The sequence below is a fragment of the Lepidochelys kempii genome, chromosome 9 (genome assembly GCF_965140285.1).
Source record: "Lepidochelys kempii isolate rLepKem1 chromosome 9, rLepKem1.hap1, whole genome shotgun sequence".
NCBI lineage: Eukaryota > Metazoa > Chordata > Testudines > Cheloniidae > Lepidochelys > Lepidochelys kempii.
The window spans coordinates 50,969,545-50,993,438 of record NC_136388.1 but is presented as its reverse complement, the minus strand read 5'-3'; the positions used below and the strand labels follow the sequence as shown (position 1 = coordinate 50,993,438).

The 23,894-nt window shown below is 53.8% G+C and overlaps 1 protein-coding gene across 1 annotated transcript; it reads right to left on the bottom strand.

Annotated features, from left to right (window-relative positions):
* Positions 1–10,894: 10,894 nt before the first annotated feature.
* Positions 10,895–17,003, bottom strand: PROCR (protein C receptor). The gene is made up of 4 exons (XM_073360337.1): positions 16,781–17,003; positions 15,861–16,100; positions 13,677–13,958; positions 10,895–13,390 (listed from the first exon to the last, which is right to left on the bottom strand). Exons 1-4 carry the CDS (start codon positions 16,833–16,835, stop codon positions 13,278–13,280), a joined length of 690 nt encoding a protein of 229 aa, XP_073216438.1. The 5' UTR covers positions 16,836–17,003; the 3' UTR covers positions 10,895–13,277.
* Between the last annotated feature and the right edge of the window lie 6,891 nt (positions 17,004–23,894).

Here is a 23,894-nt window from a genome sequence, read left to right as displayed (position 1 = left end):
GCCTTGAAGCACATACAGATGGAGAAACTGGCTGTGTGGCACTTCATTCCATGCGGGTAAAGGGTGAGAAATGGCAGCCAGCTAATCCCACCTGTGGGCAAGTGCCACCTCCTTTCCTCTGCTCTGCTGGGGGCTAGTGCTGACCCTCACAGAGCAGAATGTACATGCTCCCTTCTGCAGTGCTGCTTTCCTCTCCCCTGAAAAGCCAACACTCTCCACCCCTCTCTCTGCACTGTAGCCCTGTAAGAGAGACTTTGGGGCCTTTTTACTCGAGGCAGAAGAGCTGGGAGGATTCAAGTTTAGTTTTCTTAAATATATCCTGAGTAGCACAAACATAAAGCGCTTGGGAACAGCTCAGTGCCTCTCTCCCCTGGCCTACTGCTCCCCAGTCCCCTGTGGTGTTAGACAATGGCAGGGGGAAATGCTGTTTCTCCCATCTGCTGCTCTGGGATCTGTTGCAACTAGGTTTTTCCTCACTATCTTCCAATCATAGAGGCGCCTCTGTTTTTGCTCTCTCTAGTGCAGCATTTCTCAAATGCGGCCACGAGAGGCTTTTTGTTTGGCCACAACAGACAGCTTCCTGAGCGGTAATGGGGGGGAAACAGGGACAAAGTATCTGCCTCTCCTCCTCCCTCCCTATCGCTCCTGGATGCGCTGCCCTGCAGTGACTCTAGAGACTGGTGCAGCACAATGTTGCAGGAGCAAGGTGAGCTCTCAATCTACCTTAGGGTGACCAGACGTCCCGATTTTATTGGGAATGTCCCGATTTTAGGGGACTTGTCCCACGTCCCGACCTTCATCAGTCGGGACACCCTTTGTTCCGATATCGGGACCCTCCGGACCGGACTGCTCACCACTTCCTGGGGCAGCTCCTGGCACCCGCCCGCCGGCAGGATTGCCGCATGCTGCAGGGCCACGGCTTGCAGGCGCCGGGAGCAGGCAGAGAGCCCTCCGCACCCCCCCACCCGACCCGACCCTAGGAGCCAGAGGGACCTGCCAGCCAGATGCTTCCTGGGACAGGAGCTGCCCCAGGTAAGCACCGCCAGGACTCCCCACCTCGCCCCCTGGCAGGTCCCTCTGGCTCTTAGGGTGGGGGGGCTCTCCATGATGCCAGCGCCTGCAAGCCCCACTCTGTGGCTCCGGCAGCTCCCATCGGTGCTTTTCCCAGCCAATGGGAGCCAGAGAGCTCATGGTTGAGGCGGGCGCAGCACGTGGAGAGTCTGGAGTCTCCCCTAGCTGCTCTGACCCTAGGAGCCAGAGACCTCCCAGGAGGGCTGGTGAGTGCAGCCAAGGAAGGGGGCAGGGTCTGATGATGAGTGTCTGGAAGGTGTGTGGAGGGAGTTAGGCAGTGGGGGAGGTTTGTGTGTTTTGGGGTGCCTGTTGGGGGGTGCTGGAAAGTGGGGGAGATGTGTGTGTCAGGGCACTGGGCAGTGGGGGTCTGTGTGGGGCATTGTTTAGTTGTGGTGGGGCTGTGGGGAAGGGCACTGGGAGGGAGGGAGGGGAAATCTGTGTGTATTGGGAAACTAGTGAGTGGGGGGGTTCTGTGTGGGGAGCTGGGCAGCTATGGTGGGGCTGTGGGCAGGGGGGCGCTGGGTGGGTGGGGGGGGGTGTGCACAGCACTGTGCATTTGTGATGTAAAGGTTGTAGGGGGGCCCTGGGCATAGTGGATCCAGGGGGTGCTGGGCAGGGGAGCTGTATGGTGCAGCATGGGCCCACCTGCAACAGGAAGGGGCATGCTGGTAGCACAAGGCCAGGCGGACCAATGTGCCTCTGGCTCTGGTCGGGGCTGTGCACCTGTGTCCGTCTCTTCCCGCCCCTCTCATCCCCCCCCCTCCCCGGCGCCGCTCGCCCAATGTGTCCTGATATTTCACTCTTGCAATCTGGTCGCCCTAATCTACCTTGGAGGTGGGGGGCTTGGGCTTCAGCACTGGGGTGGTTGGGTGGCAAGCTTCACCGGCGGGACTTTGGGAGCCAGGCTGTGGGACTTCAGGCTCCCTCTGGCCCCTTGGTCTGTCCACTGGTCCCAGGCTCCTGCCGCTATGTGACGGGAGCCAGCCCTGGGTGCCGACCCCTGGTGCTGGCTGTGCAGCAGCGGGCTCCCAACACCTGACTTCTGCTACACAGCCCCTGGCTCTGACCACACAGTAGCATGCGCTGACCACCAGCTCTGGCCGTGCAGGTTCTCCACCCCACCTCACATCGTCCTGGGCTCCCACTGCCTTCTCTTCCCCGCCCCTCTTCAGGGCTTAATTTGTCCTGGGGCTCGCTGAGAAAAGTGATATTAACAAGCATACAAGTATCACTTTTTCCAGCAGACTTACAAGCTGGCTGGGAAGCTGTAATAAGTGATATGTGTATGTTTGTTAGTATCACTTATCACAGCCTCCCAGCTAGCTACTAAGGGTATGTCTACGCTACAAAATTAGGTCGAATTTATAGAAGTCAGTTTTTTAGAAATCCTTTTTAAATAGTCGATTGTGTGTGTCCCCACACAAAATGCTCTAAGTGCATTAACTCGGCAGAGTGCTTCCACAGTACCGAGGCTAGCGTCGACTTCCAGAGTGTTGCACTGTGGGTAGCTATCCCACAGTTCCCTTAGTCTCCGCTGCCCATTGGAATTCTGGGTTGAGATCCCAATGCCTGATGGGACAAAAAACATTGTTGCCGGTGGTTCTGGATACATGTCATCAGGCCCTCCCCTCCCTCCCTCCCTCTGTGAAAGCAATGGCAGACAATCGTTTCGCGCCTTTTTTCCTGAGTTACCTGTGCAGACGCCATACCACGGCAAGCATGGAGCACGCTCAGCTCACTGTCACCGTATGTCTCCTGGGTGCTGGCAGACGCGGTACTGCATTGCTACACAGCAGTAGCAACCCATTGCCTTGTAGCAGCAGACAGTACAATAGAACTGGTAGCCATCATCGTCATGTCCGAGGTGCTCCTGGCTGTGTCAGCCAGGAGCGCCTGGGCAGACATGGGTGCAGGGACTACATTAGGAGTGAGTCGACTAGGTCACTCTCTTTAGTCCTGCAGGCAGTCCTATTGTACCATCTTTTGCCAGGCAAGCAGGAGATGAGGATGGCTAGCAGTCCTATTGTGCCGTCTTGTGCCAAGCAGCCAAGAGATGTGTATGGCTTGCAGTCCTTCTGCACTGTCTGCTGCCAGCCAAAGATCTAAAAGATAGATGGAGTGGATCAAAACAAGCAATAGACTAGATTTGTTTTGTACTCATTTGCTCCCCCCTCCCTCTCTCCCTCCGTGAAGTCCTGCCTGAAATACTCCTTGATGTAAAGCCACCCCCTTTGTTGATTTTAATTCCCTGTAAGCCAACCCTGTAAGCCATGTCGTCAGTTGCCCCTCCCTCCATCAGAGCAAGGGCAGACAATCGTTCCGCGCCTTTTTTCTGTGCGGATGCCATACCATGGCAAGCATGGAGCCCGCTCAGCTCACTTTGGCAATTAGGAGCACATTAAACACCACACGCATTATCCAGCAGTATATGCAGGACCAGAACCTGGCAAAGCGATACCGGGCGAGGAGGCGACGTCAGCGCGGTGACGTGAGTGATGAGGACATGGACACAGACTTCTCTCAAAGCATGGGCCTTGCCATTGTGGGCATCAGGGTGCTAATGGGACAGGTTCATGCCATGGAACACCGATTCTGGGCCCGGGAAACAAGCACAGACTGGTGGGACCGCATAGTGTTGCAGGTCTGGGACGATTCCCAGTGGCTGCAAAACTTTCACATGCGTAAGGGCACTTTCATGGAACTTTGTGACTTGCTTTCCCCTGCCCTGAAACGCATGAATACCAAGATGAGAGCAGCCCTCACAGTTGAGAAGCGAGTGGCGATAGCCCTGTGGAAGCTTGCAATGCCAGACAGCTACTGGTCAGTCAGGAATCAATTTGGAGTGGGCAAATCTGCTGTGGGGGCTGCTGTGATGCAAGTACCCAACGCAATCAAAGATCTGCTGATGTCAAAGGTAGTGACCCTGGGAAATGTGCAGGTCATAGTGGATGGCTTTGCTGCAATGGGATTCTTTAAAAAAATCTTTAAAAAAGGGAAGAAGGAGGATCCTGGGAACTACAGGCCAGTCAGCCTCACCTCAGTCCCTGGAAAAATCATGGAGCAGGTCCTCAAAGAATCAATCCTGAAGCACTTGCATGAGAGGAAAGTGATCAGGAACAGCCAGCATGGATTCACCAAGGGAAGGTCATGCCTGACTAATCTAATCGCCTTTTATGATGAGATTACTGGTTCTGTGGATGAAGGGAAAGCAGTGGATGTATTGTTTCTTGACTTTAGCAAAGCTTTTGACACGGTCTCCCACAGTATTCTTGTCAGCAAGTTAAGGAAGTATGGGCTAGATGAATGCACTATAAGGTGGGTAGAAAGCTGGCTAGATTGGCGGGCTCAACGGGTAGTGATCAATGGCTCCATGTCTAGTTGGCAGCCGGTATCAAGTGGAGTGCCCCAAGGGTCGGTCCTGGGGCCGGTTTTGTTCAATATCTTCATAAATGATCTGGAGGATGGTGTGGATTGCACTCTCAGCAAATTTGCGGATGATACTAAACTGGGAGGAGCGGTAGATACGCTGGAGGGGAGGGATAGGATACAGAAGGACCTAGACAAATTGGAGGATTGGGCCAAAAGAAATCTGATGAGGTTCAATAAGGATAAGTGCAGGGTCCTGCACTTAGGAGGGAAGAACCCAATGCACAGCTACAGACTAGGGACCGAATGGCTAGGCAGCAGTTCTGCGGAAAAGGACCTAGGGGTGACAGTGGACGAGAAGCTGGATATGAGTCAGCAGTGTGCCCTTGTTGCCAAGAAGGCCAATGGCATTTTGGGATGTATAAGTAGGGGCATAGCGAGCAGATCGAGGGACGTGATCGTTCCCCTCTATTCGACATTGGTGAGGCCTCATCTGGAGTACTGTGTCCAGTTTTGGGCCCCACACTACAAGAAGGATGTGGAAAAATTGGAGAGAGTCCAGCGAAGGGCAACAAAAATGATTAGGGGTCTGGAACACATGACTTATGAGGAGAGGCTGAGGGAGCTGGGATTGTTTAGCCTGCAGAAGAGAAGAATGAGGGGGGATTTGATAACTGCTTTCAACTACCTGAAAGGGGGTTCCAAAGAGGATGGCTCTAGACTGTTCTCAATGGTAGCAGATGACAGAACGAGGAGTAATGGTCTCAAGTTGCAGTGGGGGAGGTTTAGATTGGATATTAGGAAAAACTTTTTCACTAAGAGGGTGGTGAAACATTGGAATGCGTTACCTAGGGAGGTGGTAGAATCTCCTTCCTTAGAGGTTTTTAAGGTCAGGCTTGACAAAGCCCTGGCTGGGATGATTTAACTGGGAATTGGTCCTGCTTCAAGCAGGGGGTTGGACTAGATGACCTTCTGGGGTCCCTTCCAACCCTGATATTCTATGATTCTATGATTCCCTAACTGTGGTGGGGCCATAGACGGAACCCATATCCCTATCTTGGCACCGGAGCACCAAGCCGGCGAGTACATAAACCGCAAGGGGTACTTTCCAATGGTGCTGCAAGCACTGGTAGATCACAAGGGACGTTTCACCAACATCAACGTGGGATGGCCGGGAAAGGTACATGACGCTTGCATCTTCAGGAACTCTGGTCTGTTTCAAAAGCTGCAGGAAGGAACTTTATTCCCAGACCAGAAAATAACTGTTGGGGATGTTGAAATGCCAATAGTTATCCTTGGGGACCCAGCCTACCCCTTAATGCCATGGCTCATGAAGCCATACACAGGCACCCTGGACAGTAGTCAGGAGCTGTTCAACTACAGGCTGAGCAAGTGCAGATTGGTGGTAGAATGTGCATTTGGATGTTTAAAAGCGCGCTGGCGCAGTTTACTGGCTTGGTTAGACCTCAGCGAAACCACTATTCCCACTGTTGTTACTGCTTGCTGTGCGCTCCACAATATCTGTGAGAGTAAGGGGGAGACGTTTATGGCGGGGTGGGAGGTTGAGGCAAATAGCCTGGCTGCTGGTTTTGCACAGCCAGACACCAGGGCGGTTAGAAGAGCACAGGAGGGCGCAGTGCGCATCAGAGAAGCTTTGAAAACCACTTTCATGACTGGACAGGCTACAGTATGAAAGTTCTGTTTGTTTCTCCTTGATGAAACCCCCTGCCCTTTGGTTCACACTACTTCCCTGTAAACTAACCACCCTCCCCACCTCCCTTCAATCACCACTTGCAGAGGCAATAAAGTCATTGTTGCTTCACATTTGTGCATTCTTTATTCATTCATCACACAAATAGGGGGATAACTACCAGGGTAGCCCAGGTGGGGGTGGTGGAGGAGAGAAGCACCAGGAGGGGTGGTGGAGGAGGGAAGGACAAGGCCACACAGCATTTTAAAAGTTTACAATTTTAAAACTTATTGAATGCCAGCCTTCTGTTGCTTGGGCAATCCTCTGGGGTGGAGTGGCTGGGTGGCCAGAGGTCCCCCCCCACTGCGTTCTTGGGTGCCTGGGTGAGGAGGCTATGGAACTTGGGGAGGAGGGTGGTTGGTTACAGAGGGGCTGTAGCGGTGGTCTGTGCTCCAGCTGCCTTTCCTTGAGCTCAGAGAACATTTCATCACAAGTGTGGTTTTATTGCCTTCTAATCTTCACTAGCCTCTGGGAAGGAGAAGATCCTGTGATCCTTGAAACACATGCAGCTGGTGGAGGGGAAAAAAAAAAGAGACAGTGGTATTTAAAAAGACACATTTTCTAAAACAATGGCTACACTCTTTCATGGTAAACCTTGCTGTTAACATTACATACACAGCACATGTGCTTTCATTCCAATGTCGCATTTTGCCTCCCCTCACTACGTAGCTAGCCCCTCACCCCTCCCCATGGCTAACAGCGGGGAACATTTCTGTTCAGCCATAGGCAAACAGCCCAGCAGGAACAGGCACCTCTGAATGGTGGACGGAATAAGGCTGCCCTCCCCAGAAACCTTTTGCAAAGGCTTTGGGAGTACATCCAGGAGAGCCGCAAATGCCAGGGCAAATTAATCATTAAACATGCTTGCTTTTAAACCATGTATAATATTTTAAAAGGTACACTCACCAGAGGTCCCTTCTCTGCCTGGCATGTCCAGGAGGCAGCCTTGGGTGGGTTCGGAAGGTACTGGCTCCAGGTCCAGGGTGAGAAACAGTTCCTGGCTGTAGGGAAAACCAGTTTCTCCACTTGCTTGCTGTGAGCTATCTACAACTTCATCATCATCATCTTCCTCATCCCCCAAACCTGCTTCTGTGTTGCCTCCATCTCCATTGAAGGAGTCAAACAACACGGCTGGGGTAGTGGTGGCTGAACCCCCTAAAATGGCATGCAGCTCATCATAGAAGCGGCATGTTTGGGGTTCTGACCCAGAGCGGCCGTTTGCCTCTCTGGTTTTCTGGTAGGCTTGCCTCAGCTCCTTAAGTTTCACGTGGCACTGCTTCGGGTCCCTGTTATGGCCTCTGTCCTTCATGCCCTGGGAGATTTTGACAAATGTTTTGGCGTTTCAAAAACTGGAACGAGTTCTGATAGCACGGATTCCTCTCCCCATACAGCGATCAGGTCCCCTACCTCCCGTTCAGTCCATGCTGGAGCTCTTTTGCGATTCTGGGACTCCATCATGGTCACCTCTGCTGATGAGCTCTGGCCAGCGTAGCAAGCTGCAGGTGACCATGCAAACAGGAAATTGAAATTCAAAAGTTTGCGGGCCTTTCCCTGTCTACCTGGCCAGTGCATCTGAGTTGAGAGTGCTGTCCAGAGCAGTCACAATGGAGCACTCTGGGATAGCTCCCGGCCAATACCGTCTAATTGCATCCACAGTACCACAAATTCGACCCGGCAAGGCCAATTTAAGCGCTAATCCCCTTGTCAGGGGTGGAGTACGGAAATCGATTTTAAGAGCCCTTTAAGTCGAAAAAAAGGGCTTCATCGTGTGGGGTTAAATCGATTTAACGCTGCTAAATTCGACCTCAACTCCTAGTGTAGACCAGGGCTAAGTGTGCTGTGAAAAGTGATATTAATGAACATACACCTTTTCAGAGCATTATTTTTTATTATTGAGTCTGCAAAAAAAAAAAAACTACATAAATAATTACAATGCTGTGGATGTGTATAAGAGCATATTTATTTGGTTTTCCTAAAGTTAATTAAGTATTTTAGGAAAAAGGGTCAGTGTGGCCACCAGCAAGAGTTGCTGGCCACACTCTGTGGTCTAGTGCACAATATAATGACAAATGGTGGAGCTATGCAGAGACCTGTCAACCTCGCTAATTCTCCTGTGTAACCCCTCCACTGGAAGCGGCAAACCATATTAAAAAAAATACCACATCAGACAATGGGCTCGCAACATGATCTGAGTTAATCTTCCCACAAATTTAAGTCCCCCTCTTTCATCTATCCTGGTGCCCCTCCTTCCACTGGACTCAGGCAATGCAAACCTCATTTCGCCAGAGGTTATCCCTCTTCCTGGAGGATGGCGAGGGTTGCTCATTCAAGACACACAGGTTTTGCCCAGGGTCAGGGACAGTACATAAGACCCATTTCTGACAGAGATTTCAGCTCAGGATTTTTCACTGTCCTACAGGGAAGCCTGTTTCCATGTGCAATTTATCTCTGCCACCCGGGGGTGAAAGTAAGTCGGGTGACTTACTGGTACGCTGGGGCCAGCTCTGGCCCCCGGAAGGGGTGGGGCCTAAGGCAGAAGAGGCAGGGTTGAGGGGGTCAGAGCCAGCCCCAGCCCACCCTGAAATGTAAGCACCCCCCCAAGCCCCCACCTGGGTAGCAGCAGCAGCAGCCCAGGGCTCCAGGGGCTATTTAAAGGGCCTGGGGCTCCCCTCTTCTACCGCCCTGGCCCTTTAAATAGCCCCTGGAGTAGCAGGGGCTCCAGCTGCAGCTCCGGTCCTTTAAATAGCCGCTGGAGCCCCGCCGCTTCCCCAGGTAGAAGCAGGGGAGCCATGGGCTGTTTAAATAGCCCCCGAAGCCCTGGAGAAGCAGCGGGGCTCCAGCGGCTATTTAAAGGACCAGAGCAGTAGAGGCAGCTGGAGCCCCAGCCCTTTAACTAGCCCCTGGAGCCCCACACCCTACCCTAGGGCTCTGGGGGCTGTTTAAAGGGCCCAGGGCTCCCCTGCTTCTACTGCCCCAGCCCTTTAAATAGCCCCTGGAGCCCTGCAGCCACTACCCCAGGGCTCCAGCAGCGGGGCTCTGGAGGCAATTTAAAGAGCCTGGGGCTCCAGCCACTGCTGGGAGCCCCAGGCCCTTTGAATTGCCCCCTGGGGAAGCCGGGCTGCCCCAGTACGGTGCACCGGCTCTTGCCAGTGCTGGGGCGTACCGGCTTACTTTCACCTCTGCTGCCACCAGTGCTACCCACCCAGTGCAACATTGTGTTCCAGGGTACTCAATACTGTATTGCTGAAATGTTTTGCCTATGACATACTGCGATGCACCCATTATATTCCATGCTGCTAAGAGGAATATATTGGGGAAAAGGAGGGTTGTTGCAAAGGGGAAAGATAGTTCAGTAGGTGGATGATATCTTGGTAGTAAGTGAAACAGAAAAAGAGCATGAAGGGTTAGTGCACCAGTTACTGGGTTGCTGCCAAGCACACACCTTGAAATGTAACCCTTCTAAATCCCAGATCAAACAGAGAGAAGTGCAGTATCTGGAAATTAGACTCTGCACACAGGGGGGAAGATCAGTAGATAAGGACAGAGTGAAGTGTAACCTTCTGATGCTAGTGGATACTATATCCTTGCAGTCTTTTTTGGGGCTCACTAACTTTTGCTGAGAATTTATGGTGAGATATACAGAAAAGGCAGGACCCTTGTATGAGGTGCTTAAAAGGCTGCAATGGATCTGGACAGAAGAAGCAACTAGTGCATGGGAAAGCTTGAAAAGGGGGTTAATGGAAGCATCTGCTTTGGCTGCCCCCAACAAAGACTGGTTGCGTTCTATAGCAGAGCACTAACGGTTCCAGAAAGCAAACTGGGAATCTGTGAGCAAACTGCTCTTGCTGCTTACTGGACACTACGGAAAGCCCAGGGAATTATCAGAGCAAGTAAAGTAATTGTTAAAAGCCATCATGCTCTGGGAAAACTACTAAGTCAGGAAAATGTGTCCAAATTTATCCTAAGTCAGGAAAATTTATTCATTTGAGAGTGGATAAGGCTATATAATGGGTCTTTGCTCTCAGGACAGAAAATGTCCAGTTGCTCACCCTGAAAGAACCTGATCTGTATGGAGTCTGACCCTAACTGGTCAAAAACATGTTTGTGAGCCCCAGGAGGAATCTAAAGCACACCCTGTCTTTATGACAACTCCGGTTGAACAGGTAATTGGGAAAACAATCTGGCTTGTGGATGGTAGCTTATATTATAAAGAAGGAAAGTGAATTACAGGATTCAGTGACAGGAGATAGGCAAATCCTTTCAATACAAGCTAAAGACAGGAGGAACACAGTCTGCAGATGTGTCAGCAGTTGTAGAAGTTTTGGAGAGAATGAAAAACAAACTGAAATAATTATTGGAACTGATTTGGGTTATGTTTATAAAGATACCACCATTTATCTTCCATGGTGGAAAACTATGACTTTTACAGGAACTGATGCATCTGAAATTAATCACAAGATCCTTTGGCACCGAATGGAAGAATTGGCAGCCAATTTGAATAAGTTCAGACTGGTTAAAATAAGATCACACAAAGCAAAAGGTCCATTACAATGGGGAAATGAACAGGCAGATAAGCTTGTAAATGAAGTGGCAATCACTGGTACAATATTGGAAGCTGTGCTCGTGACAGGAACCACCTGGGCACAAGCAAAACCAGAACAAAAAAATGATGAAAACAACCAGGAAGGGTTGCTATTATTACAGGACCTTCAGGCAAAAATTGTGTTGGTTCAGCAATGGATTGTAGAATGCCATTCAAAGTGGCAGGGCATTCCATTGAAAAAAGAACGAAGCTTAATTATGGCAAAACCAGACAATGAATGGGTTTTAGCAGTCTTAGCAAATGCAACACCTCCCTTTGGGGTGGATACATGGTTCTGTTGTGGGGGGACACCCGAAATTAAAAGAGGCATTGGAAAAACTTAAAAAGATGGGCTGGTAGCCTGGAATGAAAGAGGATTTGGATGTGCATATTGATAGTTGTTTAACTTGTGCAAAACAAGACCCTGCTAGAAGGAAAAGGTGTGGAGAATTAATGCATCAGGCTTTAAAGGGTCCCTTGCAGCGCTTGCAGATGGATTTTGTGGGACCCTTGCCCACCACACCTAGGAAGAATAGATTTATGTTTGTAATTGTGACAGCTTCAGCAAATGGGTGGAAAGAGAGTAGTCTGGCAGCTGCAAAAGTGTTAATAGAAATCTTTCCTAAATGGTGTTTATCACACACTATTGACTCTGATAATGGACCAGCTTTCATCGGTCAGGTGTACCAAAGTGGGTACATGGGCCAGTGTTCCCCTACCGTTACACATCCCCTTCCACCCTCAAGCAGGTGGAAAGAATGAACAAGTCCCATGAAACTGAATTATCCAAATGGCAATGAATTGAGAACAAACTGGGACATGGTGCTCCTATTGTATTTTAAATCTTGGCCAGCATATTTACATTTCCCAAAGGAGTCACTCCTCTCTCCTTTAGAATCACAGTTAAAGTAACTGCAGTGTAACAAACATACAACCCCTGTGTTGCCAAGTTTTATGGTTTTATCGGTAGCCTCACAAGACCTGGTGTTTTTCCTAACCACCCTCTTCACTCCTGGAATCCGGAGATTGTGGGAGAACCCAGTTTTCATTTGAAAAACGGAAGTTTCAAGATCACATGGTTGCAGGGACCCACTTGAAAACGTGACCCCGCATGCACCCCTTAGAGAAACGAGACAAGTCAAACGAACCCAGCATTTATTAGAGTTTTAAATCCTGTGCCTTTTTTGCAGCCTGACTCATGCTTTTTAGGGTTGCCAGTTTTGGTTGGAGGTATTCTTGGATGTTTCTTCACATGACATAATCTTTAATTAGATTAATTTTTCACTCCTGGAGAGTCCAGGCCAATCCTGAAGGGTTGGCAACACTGTTTTTTGACCCCTGGGGGTGTGGGATGCTGCATGTCTTCATCCAGCAGGTTCACTGAGCTGCATGGCCTCAACCTCGTTCCTCCAAACGATTGAATCCTCTCTTTGTACTGCAGAGCCCCTCTCTGGTTGGCAAGGAGGCAGGTGGCTCCTGAGCTGATTCAGGGCCACCCCAAGGCAGTGCCAAGAAATTGTTGGCTGTTCACACAGTCCACTCTGGATGTACAACACCGGATTTAGGCTAATAGAGCACAGACTGAACCATCCCTGACCCGGCTGAGCGTAAACGGTGCCAGGCACCCAGATGGCCACGCCCGGTGCCACTGGTTACAACCACCAGTGCCCTCGCTCAGTCAAAGGAGAAGCACTGGGAGCGTCTGTGAGGCCTTGCCTATGAGTCAGGCATGGCTCTCCACCGCTACCAAAGGGGAGGAGCTGGCTGGTGGTCCAGCTGCCCCCTCCTCGCCCAGCGCTAGTGCCTGAGCTTGCCCCTCCTGGCTGGGTGATGCCAGGTTTGTCCCCGGGGGTGTGTTGGCTTCCTCTCTGGCGTGGTCAGACGTGCTTCTTCGCAGCTCAGTGTCAGCTAGCCTGGGTGCTGACACGCCCCCACGCCACGCCACCCTCCCAGTTTCTGGCCCAGAATGGGCAGCCCCGTCCCTCACAGAAATCTGTGTCAATGTAACCGCCCTCACCCCGGACCATGCAAAGGTCCTGGCCGCGTCTCCAACCACATCACCCACCCCAGCAGAGCCGAGGCCCTTGCTGGGAGTACTCCAAACCAGGGCTGGGCAAAGCCCCCCAAGGACGGACAAAGGGCCCAATCCTGCCGTGGCTCCAGGAGGGCTACTTGGTGTCTGAGTCACTGCTTGAGACCCTGGGCTCCGCATAGGGACAGGCGAGGAATGGGAGAGGGCAGCCGGATGGCTACTGGCAGGGGGCCGGGGGTGGCTACAAGAACAGGGTGCGGTGGGAGCAGTGGACAGGTACTGCCCCATATCTGGTCAGGTGCCAGCCAGGTGCATAGCTGGGGAGCAAGTACTTTAGGGGAGGTGATCCACACACAGAGCTGATCAGCGGTGGGGACTGAGCAGCGTTCCCTTCCCCTCGCTGGGGGCAACAGCTGCCGAGTCCCCGCCACGCTGCACCGCAAGGGCTGGGTGGGGGGTGGCCTCCTCTGGTGCCGCTATCTTCGCCCTCCCGTGCAGAGAAAGACTCCTACGGCCAAGGCTGCCAGGGCAAAGGCTCCCAAGGTGATGCCCAGCACCAGAGGAGCGTGCGAACGCCTCTGCTGTCCTTCTGCAAGACACAAGAGGAATGGGCTCAGAGCTGGGCTTCGCTCTCAAGGGCTGCGCACAGTGGGGGCCGGGCCTGGTGCGAGGGACTGATCCAGGTTCCATTCCCATGTTTCCTCTACTTCCCCTGGGCTGGGGGCCCGAAGGGAGCCACTGCCAGTGTGATAGGGGGTTCATATTCCTGCTGTTGGGCAGAGGGCATGGGCTGGCGCAGGGATTGCTGGGCTGCAATACCCTCCCTATGCAGAACCCCTGGGAAACCATGCCCAGCAGTCCCACCCTTCACATACCGGTCCTGGCATCATCCATTTTGCTGTGCTGCCTCATGAACTCCACACACGTCGTCTCCAGGAAGGACTGCAGCTCGGAGGTGGTCTGTGGGTACCGGCTCACCTGGGCATGGGCGAATGTGGCCAGCTTGTCCCCCTCCTTGTGCCCCAATAGTGCCCAGCTGGCATTGGCCGCCCGGAAGCTCAGGAAGTCGTCTCCATTGAGTGCCACCTCGTAGAAGCTGTGGGAGGTGCCATCAGGGGAGAGCTGGCAGCCCAGCTTGCAGCGCAAGTGCAGGGGGTCTGTGAGGGGGCAGAGCCAGAGGGGTCAGGCTGGCATGGCCCAGATGCAGGGGTCAGGAGGGCACATAGAAGGAAGGGACATGGGGGAGCACCCCAACGCCTCCTTGTTTTGCCAGAGCAACCCTCAGGCAGATTGGGGGCATTCAGCAGCACCCTCCCCACTGCTATCTGCTCCCTGGGCTCAGCCCCATCTCCCTGTCCCCTCACTTCTTTCCCCCGATCCCACCCCCACTCCTTTTGCGCTCCCCAGATCTATCCCCCACTTGCTTTCCTTTACCCCTTTTCTCTCCCTTGGCCTGATCCCTCTACCCTCCTCCTTCCCTTGCCATCCCCCACACCTTCTTTCTCTGCTTCCCCATCTCCAGCATGCTGCCCACCCCACTGGGTGCCACACGCTGCCAGGTAACTGATGTGTCTCTGTTCCCCTTTCGTGGCATGCTCAGAGTCCCGGGAAAGCTGGGTGGCAGCTGCCTTTTTGTTCACCGGGTGGGCGCAGCCTGGAGCCAGGAGACACTCACACAGTGCTTGCTCACAGAGCCGTGACTCTGGCCCACCTGGCTGTTTCCTTTTGGCCAAGATCTAAGTCACTGCTGTTGATAGGCTATGGCAGCTCTTGGGGCCAAGCAGGGAATGGGGCCAAACTGAAAAATGTGACAAAAAATCCGGTTGAATCTGAACCAAAACCAATTTGCTCCTGGAATCAAACAACGCAGGGGAAAAGGTTGTTTCAAAGGGATCGAGTTGGCTCAAAACCCATTTTCCCCCTAAATGTTTTGTTTTGAGCCGGCCAGTTCAAGTGTTTCTCACCCTTGTTTTGGGGTTGTTTTTTTTTGAACGGGCCACATTTAAACTCAAAACGGTGTTGGGAGTAGAAAAGTGGTGATGTAACGTTTCAGTCTGAACGAAACACAAAATTTCAAGCCGAAATTATTTGAGGTTTTGGCAGGGCCGGCTCTAGGCACCAGCAAAACAAGCAGGTGCTTGGGGCTGCACATTTCTAGGGGCGGCATTCCGGCGCCGGCCATGCCGCCCCTAGAAATGTGCCCCCGCCGCCCCAGCTCGCCTCCGCCTGCTCCCCTGAGCGCCCCGCCACCACCGCTCCTCCCCCGTCCCATCCTCCCTCCCAGGCTTGCCCCGCACCAAACCACTGTTTGGCGCGGCAAGCGTGGGAGGGAGGGAGGAGAAGCCGTGCGGCAGCGGTGATGGAGCGGAGGCGAGCTGGGGCAGGAAGCGGTTCCTCTATCCCCCTCCCCATTTACTTCCCGCGCTCCCCTCCTCTCCGCCTGCTCCCCTGAACGCGCTGCCTCTCCCTCGCCTGAGAGGGAGGCGGGAGAAGCGGAGCGGCGGCGTATTCGGGGACCAGGTGGAGCGGAGGGGAGCTGTTGCAGGAGCGGGGAGCCACAGGAAGCAATGGAGGGGGAATGCAGCACGCTCGGGGGAGGAGGCAGGCCGGGATTTGGGGAAGGGGTGGAGCCGGGGGCAGGGGGCACGAAAAAACGTGGGGGCGGCCAAAATGTTTTTTTGCTTGGGGCGGCAAAAATCCTGGAGCCGGCCCTGGGTTTTGGACACAAAAATGCATTTTTCAACCAAAACCAATTACTTGAAAAACGTTCACCTGGGAATCCTGGGAAAGAATAACACCCATGCCCCCACTGTGTCTCCCTGCCCACACGATACACACAGTGCGGGGGGCGGGGGGGAGACACAACAGCGCAGCACCCTGCCTGGCTGACCCATCTATGGGTGACAAACTCCACACATGCCCCCCCATGCCATCTGGCTGATGCGAACTCTGTTTCGTCCACTTTGCTGCCCCCCACCCCCCTCGGCCATACCATATCACCAGCTCCAGGTGTCACAGGGGCCCATGGCCCCCAGCACCACTCCCGCTCTGGTACTTACACTGCACCTCCCTCTCCTTGGTGATCACCTGCACGAAGGCATGGAAGGAGTGTAAGTAAGTCTGCAGGCTGTTCTCCCTCTCCTGCCACTGCGGCGGGGGCTCCAGCGGGAGCAGCTGGCTGGCATTGAAGCCCTGCAGGCTGTGGGTCAGTACCCCGTTCAGAGTGGCGTTCCCCCAAAATTCAATGGCGCTGCTGTTTGGGAGGTGGGTGAGCTGAATCATGGTGAAGGTGTGCAGGGCTGGGAGGAACAGACACCCAGAGAATCAGAGAGCCAGAAGGCGCTGGGCCACGCACATCCCCCCCAACAGCTGACTTTGGGCTTCCTGCCATACAAAGCCCTCCCTCCCAGGGGGCCTTCCTCCATCACTGCAACAAGGCCCCAGCCTCCCCTGCTGGCGCACTGGCCAGCTGCTCGGGCTCACCCACACTCAGCCATGCATGGGAAAAGAAGCCCACACGGAATTCCTGCAGGAGGGCTCAGCAGCTGCTGGGATTTCCCTGCCTTGCTTCACTCATTGTGGGGCCTCCCTGCCCACCTCCCCTCTCAGGGATCCTGTTCCCTCCCCGGCCCAGCACTGCCAGTCTCTCAGTCATGCTAGCACCGCTGGTATCTCATTGCGGGAGCCGTTTCAGACTGGCTGGCACCAGCCTTTCCTGTGGTGCTTTGAGTGCAGGAAAAGCATTTAAGCTGGGACATGCCCTGCCACTTCCTCTTGTCACAGGGGCTGGAGGGGGATGGGGGCTGTTACAGTGTCTGCAGGGGAAACCTGGCCTGAGACCCCCCCATCCCATCCCTCGGCCACATCGTTGGGAATCTGACTCTCTCTCAGCTAGGCTGATCAGAGCGAGGGGTTGTCTCCATGGCCAAGCCATCAGAGCCGCATGGGGCCCTGACTAGGGGTGCTGGTCCCCTCTTACCTGCCCCATCTCCCTGGTGGCAGAGAGCACTGACAAGGAGCAGAAGTAGCAGCATTCCCGCGGGCTGGCTGGGGGGCCCAGTCACTGCTCAGTTCTAGCCTGGTGCCCTTGGTGGAGGAGGTGGGAGGTCCCGGAGCCCGGCAGAGCAATGGCAGGGACCCCGTGCCCCATGCCTCTGTGCCGAGCTGTGCAGAGGATATAAATGCAGGGGCAGTGCTGTGGAGCAATCAGGGCCGTGGGAGGGAGCTGGGGCTGGCAGGGATGAAGAGGGCGGGAATGTTAGTCCAGCTCTGTTATTGCAGCTCTGTTCCATTTCCGCAGCTGCTGACACCCCTTCTCTGCCAGCCCAGGGCCTGGCTCCCCTCTGCTGTCCCCACAATGCAGCTGGGCTGGACCCTGGAGCTCACACACCCAGGGCTGATGGCAGGAGGGGAGGAAGTATTCTGGGGCCCTGAGCTCTGGAGACCCCCCTGAATATATGTAATGCGTGAAATGGGGCCCCAGCAAACATGATGTACCAGGACCCGCACCCAGCACTTCCCCCCCAGGGGGGAGTGTTTGTTAACCCCAGCTGCCAGGCCAAGCTCTGATGGGCTGAACAGTGGGGTGGGAGTCAGGACTCCTGGATTCCACTCCCAGGCTCACATGAGGAGTGTTGGAGTGATGGACAGAGGCAGGACTCCTGGGTTCTGCTCCAAGCTGTGGTGGGGAGTGTGGACTAATGGGTTAGAGCAGGGGGATTGGCAGGCAGGACTCCTGTGTTCTATGCCTACCACTGCTACGGACTCCTTGTGTGATTTTGGGCAAGTCACTCACCTCTGTGCCTCAGTTTTCTCCTTTGTAGAATGGCTATGGACCCTCCAAGGGGACGTGAGGCACAGGGGTGGACGCGCAGGCTGGCTATGAACTGCACAGTGATCCCTGGATGGCCTACTCCAGAGAGGACAGAGAAGCCTGCTCCGTGCTTGAATCCTGACCATGCTCTGGCTCTGTGCGGCGCACCACGGAGCTGGCTGGCTCGGGAGTCACCCCCTGGAGCAGCCCAGCCCCTCCCTGCCTGTGTCAGGAAATGGCTGGCCCTCAGCACAGCTGCTCAGTTCCCTGCAGGCCCCCCTCTCCTCTCTGGCCTGGGCTGGGCGTTACACTGCTCGCCCCTCTGGCACGGAAGGGACAACACAGCCCCTCCTGTGGGGGCAGAGCAAACAGATGTGGTCCTGTTCCCAAGGGGCAGGGCTGGGGCTACTGACTCCCGCCCTGGGCACGTACAGTTAGCCACACATGGGGGGTGACCAGACAAACTGAGGCACAGCAAGCCGGGTCATTTATGCTGAGCCCTGGGCGTGGACACCGGCTCCCCCGGCCTGCCTGGCCTGGGACAATTGGGATCTTCCCCACATGATCACTCTGCCCCCCAATACAGGGGGAGCTGAGGCTGTAGTGCAGGATGCTGTGGAAACCGCTCTCAGCTGCTGGCCACAGGTCTTTAACCCCTACTGCTCCACAGCCCAGGCCTGCTCCTCTCCGAGGGGCCCCGTCACTCCCAGTGGGCTTCAAGAAGGGGAGCGATCTGTGAGGACTGGGCTCTGCCCTGGGCTCGCCTCTCTCCCTGGTGACCCTGCTGCTGGCTGGCCCATTGCCCTCTGCCGTGCCATTGGCAGCACCTGCTCACCTGGAGATGTGTCATTGCAGCTGGGCCTGTAGCATGACTGGTTTTCTGGCCTCGCTCTCCCTGGCTCCCGCTCAGCTGTGACCTCCATGGGGATCCCCCCGCCTGCCCCACCACTCCAGCAGCCCCTTCCTTGCCTGGGGCTAGACCTCCCAGCACTGGCAGGTCAGGGGGAGCCAGCCTCAGCTTTCAGTTACAAAAGCTAAGTTTCTCGCCCTCATAGTTGGGTGAAGAGCCTGAGCATGTGACCTGCGTGCCCCTCGACAGCAGCCAGAAGGCGAAGGGAAAGGACACAACGTGTATTATTTTGAAGCCAGTCTCATGATTTTTGAAGCCTGACTCATGCTTTGGGAACGTCTGGGATTAGCAATAGAGCTGTCTCCACTGCTGGGGAACGGGGGAGTCTGGGACAGGTTCTACTACCTCTGCGAGGGGGCTTCAAACTCTCTGGGCTCCCAGGGGACACAGACCCTGCAAATAATGACTCCAGCCGGCTGAGGGGCCACATTTCAACCCTCTGAGTGGCTGCTTTCCCCACTCCCCCCCGACAACCTGGAAGGGGGAGGAAACCCTGCCACAGACCCACCCCCCAGGCCTGCAAGGTGGGGGGGGTGAAGAATGCCAGGAGTGGCAGGAGGAGTAGAGGTGATGCCAGGGGGTGCAGAATTGATGGGGAGCTTGGGGCAGGACAGATATGGGAGCAGAACTGATGGGGAGCTGGGTGGCAGAATGGATGTGGGTGTGGAACTGATGGAGCTGGGAGGCAGGACAGATGTGGGAGCAGAACTGATGGGGAACTGGGGCAGGACAGATGTGGGAGCAGAACTGACAGGGAGCTGGAGGTAGGACAGATGTGGGTGCAGAATTGATGGGGAGCTGGGGGGCACAGATGTGGGTGAAGAACTGACAGGGAGTTGGGGGCAGAATAGATGTGGGTGCAAAACTGCTGGGGTGGGGGGCAGAACAGATGTGGGTGCAGAACTGACAGGCAGCTGGGGGCAGGACAGATGAGGGTATAGAACTGACAGGGATCTGGGGGTGGGGGCAGAACAGCTGTGCTGTCTCTTTCATATCTCAAGTATCAGAGGGGTCACCGTGTTAGTCTGGATCTGTAAAAACGGCAAAGAGTCCTGTGGCACCTTATAGACTAACAGATGGAGCATAAGCTTATGTAGGTGAATACCCACTTCGTCGGATGCATCTGACGAAATGGGTATTCACCCACATAAGCTTATGCTCCAATTCGTCTGTTAGTCTATAAGGTGCCACAGGACTCTTTGCCTCTTTCATATCTGTAGAAAATGGCAGTCGCCTCCACTTTTTTCAGACCAGGTCCAGCCCCATGTAGCAGTGCTGAGCCCCAGCAGGAAGAGCTGTATGAAGGAATCCTGGCAAAACAAAGCAACCAAAGGGAACCCCTAACAGACAGACATGTAGGTGCAGTATGACCAACCCCAAACATTCAAAAACCAGGAGACCCCAGGCTGTTCCAGCCACTAAAGCAGACGTGGGCAAACTAGGGGCTGCGGGCCACAGCAAGGCCATCAGACCTTTTAATCCAGCCCTGGAGCTCCCACCAGACAGCGGGGTTGGGGGCTTTCCACGTGGCTCCCGGAAGCACTGGCATGCCCCCACTCTGGCTCCTACACGTAGGGGCAGCCAGGAGGCTCCTCACACTTCCCCAGCCCCAAATGCCGCCCCCACAGCTCCCATTGGCCGGGAACCATGGCCAATGGGAGCTGTAGGAGCGGCGCCTGTGGACGGGGCAGCACACAAAGTCACCTGGCGGCGCCTCCGCATAGGAGCCGGAGTGGGGACATGCTCCTGCTTCTGGGAGCTGCTTGAGGTAAGTGCCACCCGGAGCCTGTACCCCTGAGTCCCACACCATGCCCCAATCCCCTGCCCCAGCTTGGAGCAGCCTCCTGCACCCTAAACCCCTCATTCCCAGCCCCAGCACAGAGCCTGCACCCCCAGCCAGAGCCCTCAACCCCTCCTGAACCCCAGTCCCCTGCCCCATCCCTGATCCCCCTCCCAGCCTCCAAACACCTCGGTCCCAGTCCAGAGCACCTTCTTGCACCCCAAACCCCTCATCCCCAGCCCACACCCCAGAGCCCACACCGCCTCACACACACCCCAACCCCTTACCCCAGCCCGGAACCCCCTCCCACATCCTGAACTCCTTATTCCTGCCCCCCCGAGCCTGCACCCCCAGCTGGACCCCTCAGTCCCTGCACTCCAACCCCCAATTTTGTGAGCATTCATGGCCCGCCATACAATTTCCATACCCAGATGTGGCCCTTGGGCCAAAAAATTTGCCCACCCCTGCACTAAAGGGTGAACATGCTGCCTTCTCAGCTGGGGCTGAGTGGTGGCCCTGCAGCAGATGTAGATGAAAGCAGATGTATCCCCTCTCCCATTCAGTTCTCCAGCCTCCTGTTTGAAGGCAGGAGTTGGAACATGCCCATTCTCAGGCTGGACACCTTCAGCTGCCGTTTCATCCGCCACAATGAGGGGGTTGCCTCACTGAGGGTGCCTTGGCCAGCATCCGAGGTTGGTGCAAAGCCCCCATCCCACCCATTGCAGATGCTTGGCTGTTGGATAAGGCCCAGCCAATGCCAAGGCACTCCTTGACTTGCCCCATCAGACATGGTGTAACCATGCCTTAGTGGGTCATAACTGAGAATGCCAAATTCAGGACAAACTGCTGAGAAATAGGGCAAACACAACTCAAAATTGGTGGTTATTCTTTTATAAGATATACCAAACCAGCCACAAAAATAAACTCGTTTCACCACACTGGCTAACAAGAAAACATAAAGACAGTTTCCTTAGGCATTCCAGTTCTTATATCACCACCAAAAACACTGGATTCAGAGATGAGTGGTTCTTTACAACCCGTCTCATCAAATAATAGGTTCTTCTGATCCCAAAGGACCAGCCACACACCCAGGTCAATATATAACTTAGATCTTACCCAATAATCATGCTGATGCCAATCCTTTAGTATCTAAAATCTAAAGGTTTATTTAGAAAGAAAGAAAGAAAGAAAGAAAGAAAGAAAGAAAGAAAGAAAGAAAGAAAGAAAGAAAGAAAGAAAGAAAGAAAGAAAGAAAGATGAGAGTTAAAATTGGTTAAAAGAATCAATTACATCCAGTAATGGCAAAGTTCTTGGTTCAGGCTTGTAGCAATGATGGTATAAACTGCTGGCTTAAGTCAAGTGTCTGGAGTACATCCACAGCTGTATAGGTCATTCAGTCCTTTGTTCAGAGCTTCAGTTTGTAGCAAAGTTCTTTCACAGGTAAGAAGCAGGATTGAAGACAAAATGGAGAAGATGCAGCTGCCTTTTATAGTCTCTTGCCATGCAGCCTGTGCGTCCTTTGTTTTAAACACAAGCTGCCCAGCACATGGCTTGGAAGCCTTAGAGTTCTCTCCATAGGCATGTCCCTGCATGCCTTGCTGAGTCACAAGGTGTATCTGCCTTCTCTCAATGGGTCAGTTGTATGGCTGATGGTCCTTAATGGGCCATCAAGAAGGCTAGGCAGTGCTGATGCCAAACTGTCTGGGGGTGTCACCCAGAAGCATAGCATAAGTTTGAAATACAGACATACATACATCTCTAACTCATAATACAAAGGTAATACAAACATATAAACAAGATGATCATATCTGGAAAATTATAACATTTTTGCATATATCTTACATGGCATATCTGGCTGTGACCGGAGTCCCAGTGTGGGATAGCTATGGTTACTCAATTACTGTGAACTGCAAAAAGCTGGTGGAGATTCCAATACTTATAACTTCACATACAAAAATGATACATGCATACAGATAGCATAATCATAACCAGCAAAACAACCTTTTCATAGACACCTCACTTGACAACCTTTGTACAATATTTGCTGCAAATATATAACAGTGGTTGCAACAATGATCTATATGGTCATATTTTAATCAGATAACATCACACATGGTGACGGGATGCAGCTGGAGACAGCTCTGCCCCTTGCCCCTGGAGGTGGTGTTGAAAGCCGCATGTCCTGAGCCACTCCATGCTAGTCCCCCTGGACCTCCTGCTGCCCCCAGCTATCGGATGCAGGCAATTGCTCTGCTGTAGATAAAGGCTTGAGAAGCAAGTCCATAAAGAAGGGGAGCTGTGTGGCATTGTGTCCAGTGCCTTTCATGCTGGGCATGTGCTGTGGGAGCGATCTCCATCTGCTGCCCTCTTGGGCCATGGCAGAGCATCATTTTCAACATCAAACCACCCATCAGCCCTTAACGCTCCTGCCTCAGACTTTAATCCAGGCCTGTGAGGGCATGTATATTGCTGCTCCCTGGCAACCTGCCCCCTTGGGTCTGCCATCTCGGCAGCCAGCACCAGCCTGGGCATCGGACCCACTCCAGCCCATGTGAATCCTTGTTAGTAACTGCTTATGCCCTGGCTTCCCACTGGGCTTTGACCAAAGGGGGCTCCCTGAAGCGGTGGAACCTGGGTGTTTCTCCCCAACTCCCACACACACACACACAGCATGGTACAATCTATACAGCTGCCTCCCCCACTCTCCCAATGGCAGCTGCAGCCCCTTGAAAGGCATGTCTCCTGTGGTGAGGCACCATGGGCCTTTTGCCGCAAATTCTTTCTGTTGGTCTCATGCTGCTTCTTTAATAATCATCTTTGGCCTGGTGATTAGGTAAAATAATAATCCCCAGCCTCAAATAATGAACTTCCAGGCCTGCTTCTACTGCATGGAGGTTCCGTCAGGCCTCCTGGCTGCTGACGCTGCTAGTCGCAGATGTGGCCTTTCACCCCACTTTAGAAACAGGAATGACTCTGGGATGGAGCATCTGCCAAAGCAAGCCCTGTGCCCTCCATCCATCCCTGCCTCCGGGCCCAAGGTTGTGACTGTCGGTGACAGATTGCACAGCTCAGCTGCCTACTGCATGGCCGTTTGGCGTACTGCCCCGCTTAAAGGGGGCTCAGCTGGTCATTGGCCCAGAAGCCTGTTACCTGCAGCATGTCATGGGACCCTCATGGTCTGTAACAAACAAACCACAAACTAAACTGCAGACCCAGGACTGACACTGCCCTGCCTTCCCAGACCCAGCCAAGCGATCTGTGGACCCCACACTGCTCTGCACGAACTGTGGCTAGTTTCATCTGGGTGTTCGGATCTGACGCTAGCTGAGTTTCACCTGGCTTTGGATTCAGTCACGGAAGCTCTGCACTGCTCCAAGTGAAATTGCTGCGAGCATCTAGCTGTGCAGCAGTGTGTAATTAACTCCCATGGAATTGAGGCAGGGAACTGAAGCTAATGCAGCTGCTCCAGATGCGCTCCACACCTCAGGCATCCAGGCCAACTGCCCTCCCAGCATGCTTTGGTAAAATAATGGAAAAACTGGTGACTGCGAGGGTAGCAACACACGTAATGAGAAATTAATGGAGCAAAG

Bases quoted from the DNA above. Each gene is read 5' to 3' on its own strand.
- PROCR (XM_073360337.1), bottom strand. From the start codon at position 16,835: ATGCTGCTACTTCTGCTCCTTGTCAGTGCTCTCTGCCACCAGGGAGAT. The intron at 13,959-15,860 runs GTAAGTACCAGA...GCCCCCTCACAG, and splicing joins CAAGGAGAGGGAGGTGCAGT to ACCCCCTGCACTTGCGCTGC. The intron at 13,391-13,676 runs GTATGTGAAGGG...TGTGTCTTGCAG, and splicing joins AATGGATGATGCCAGGACCG to AAGGACAGCAGAGGCGTTCG.